The following is a 2500-nucleotide window of genomic DNA, read 5'->3' as shown; positions in this document are numbered from 1 at the left end:
GTTTTTGTGTTTTATTTTTTTTAGTGTTTTATTGAGTTTAGAGACTTATATGTGCCATATGACAGGCTCTATCAGTGCTGCAGTTGACTAAAATTGTAGTATATTATCCATATTAGCTCATTATTTTCTTTATACTCAATGTGATAGAAGTATTGCTGTTTTATGGGAGGACAAAAGGCAACTTTATTTTTTCGTATTTTTGTGCTGTCATGAACGAATACGAAACATATAACCACCTACAATAAAGATAACAAGAAGAGGTAGGGAAGAGGAATGAAACCTGTGTTTGTGACTGTGAGTGCCACAGTGAAAGGCATCCATATTGGCACAGGAGCACATTTTAGACACAGGGTATGGATTGAGTCATCTTCCTCTTCTCGTTCTGCCTGTACATCCTTCATCAGAGTTTCTTTAGAGCAAGAGTTTGTCAACTTGGTGTGTGCCATCGCTCTATAGAGACAGTGCTTGCTATAGACCGTGGATGGGTGCCATTCAAGGCTCTCTCTCCTGCTGGTGCTAGGAAAAAGTGGTGCCATCTAGGTTTTGGTCATTAAGCTAGCACGATATTACGGTAATTATAGTAATTATGACTGCAGTAGCCATCATCACTCATTCCTCTTTCATAGCAAAATAAAATAGCACAGTGATCCTACATCCCCGAACATCATGTACGTCATGACGCCCGTCGTCAAGCCAAAGCTCCTACGTCATGTATGTCATGTCACCCGTCCGCAGTGGGTTAAAAGCTTAAACCAAATAAAAGTGGTATATGTTCACTCCAATACAAAATATTCTATTTCAGAACTGTTCTTGACCAAAAGTTTGTCTTCAACAATGCTACTAGTTTCATATATAAATATAAATATCTACAATTTTTAACCTAACAAGTAAAACCACACTCCTACAAAATACTCCATTTTGAAACTGTCACTGAACCATGCTACTTACCTTAACAGAAACAGTCCCAGCAATGATGCCATCGACAGTTGATTCAGCAAAGGGATCAAACCGTCTGTCTGGCCTTCTCATGAAGTCAGGTTTTAGTAGGTATCCTGATCGATTATTGAACTCAAAAATACCCAAGTTCAATTGCATTGCAAGATCTGAAAAAAAAAAATCAAACCTATTGGAAGAATTGGGGTATAGAAGCAGAAAAGTGGATTGACATTTTCATATAATTTGAAATCAGATTCAAAATTGGTCCTTCCCTATTTCTATTCTATCCCCACCTCTTTTTCTTAGTTGCTTCAGAGCTTTGTTGAACACAGAAGGAGGGGAAAATGAGAGTCAGTGATAAAGAAATGGAAATAGTTAGTAGGTAAAATGACTCTAAATAACATAAAATAGTTAGTAAATAAAATTACTTTAGCTAACTCAAATTGTGCATCACACATGCTTTAGTATGAAAATGTTATACATGTTCCCATAGAAAAGAATGGAAAACAAGACTCAAAAAACAGTAATAAACAGATAAATTTAACAAGAAAGAAACTTCTGTTGTGTTCCACCCTGGGTAACAGTCATATCTAATTATGACAATTGCCTGTACCATTCATATGAGGCTAATCCTTCCCTCCTCCATCCTCTCTCTCTCTCCTTACTCTTCCTTACTTTGGCTTCCTTTCAATCTTACACTCTCTTATTTCCTCCCTTATCTTTCTCTTCTGCAATTTCCTCTCCTGTCACTCCATCTTTTTCCTCTCCTGTCCTTCCTCCTTTTTTCATTTAAGTTAATAATAACTAAAAAAATATCACAAGGAACTCACCTAAGGACTGGTAATTCAGTGCAACAAGTTGGCAACCAGCATTCCAGAACTGATGTGGTAAAAAGTTGGAAGAGTCAACCCGCGTTCCTCGAGGATAAACCCGAGATAACTGTCGCTTGTTGTAGTTTACGAATTCCATGGGACTCTCTTTCAATAAGTTGCTTGCCTGCGTCTCCACAAAGGAAGACATCTCATAGCTCCTCCCTCGCTCTGAGGAAGATTAATGATGGAATTATTATCATGTCACCTGTATGAGGTCGCTCAATCATGAAAATTGGCATAATTGTATTTCATCATCTATTATAGACATAAAACTAATCAAATCTCAATCAATCTGTTGGCAATTAAGAAGTAAAAGCAGCTAAAACAAAACACTATGCAATCTGGTGAAGCAGGATTAGTAAGGGATTTAGAATCACAATATTTAGGAGGGAAACATCTCATTTACAAGCAAATTTTAAAGTCATTCATATAGTATCACTTCCTACATCATTAACTCCATATCTAATCACTGGTGCATATTACAAAAGCAATTTTGCTGTACACTGTTAACGCAATTCAGGATCATCAAATCTAAGAAAATAATCAACAGTTATATACCATCAATGTATTGAGCATTTTAATTGCCTTATCACCCAAACAAAATCCTCTAAAATGCAATATATTTGAAAGCTATAATTCCAAAATCTACATTGTAATCTAGCAAATGAAAAGAGAGTATAAAAAAGATTTGT

General features: G+C 36.2%; 1 protein-coding gene across 1 annotated transcript in view; it reads right to left on the bottom strand.

Moving 5' to 3' along the window:
* The window catches only part of Plc21C (Phospholipase C at 21C), a gene marked incomplete in the record, with an annotated part of 279416 nt that overhangs the window by 10846 nt on the left and 266070 nt on the right, over nt 1-2500 (bottom strand). The window contains 2 exon segments of the mRNA XM_086532848.1: nt 949-1103; nt 1767-1976. Of these exon segments, the coding sequence (XP_086388974.1) occupies nt 949-1103; nt 1767-1976 (365 nt within the window).

This window comes from Penaeus japonicus, unplaced genomic scaffold (genome assembly GCF_977035675.1).
Source record: "Penaeus japonicus unplaced genomic scaffold, GWHDUDI00000001_assembly GWHDUDI00000038, whole genome shotgun sequence".
Taxonomy (NCBI): domain Eukaryota; kingdom Metazoa; phylum Arthropoda; class Malacostraca; order Decapoda; family Penaeidae; genus Penaeus; species Penaeus japonicus.
Note: the sequence above shows the minus strand (reverse complement) of the source record. Positions and strands in the feature narration are given on the sequence as shown.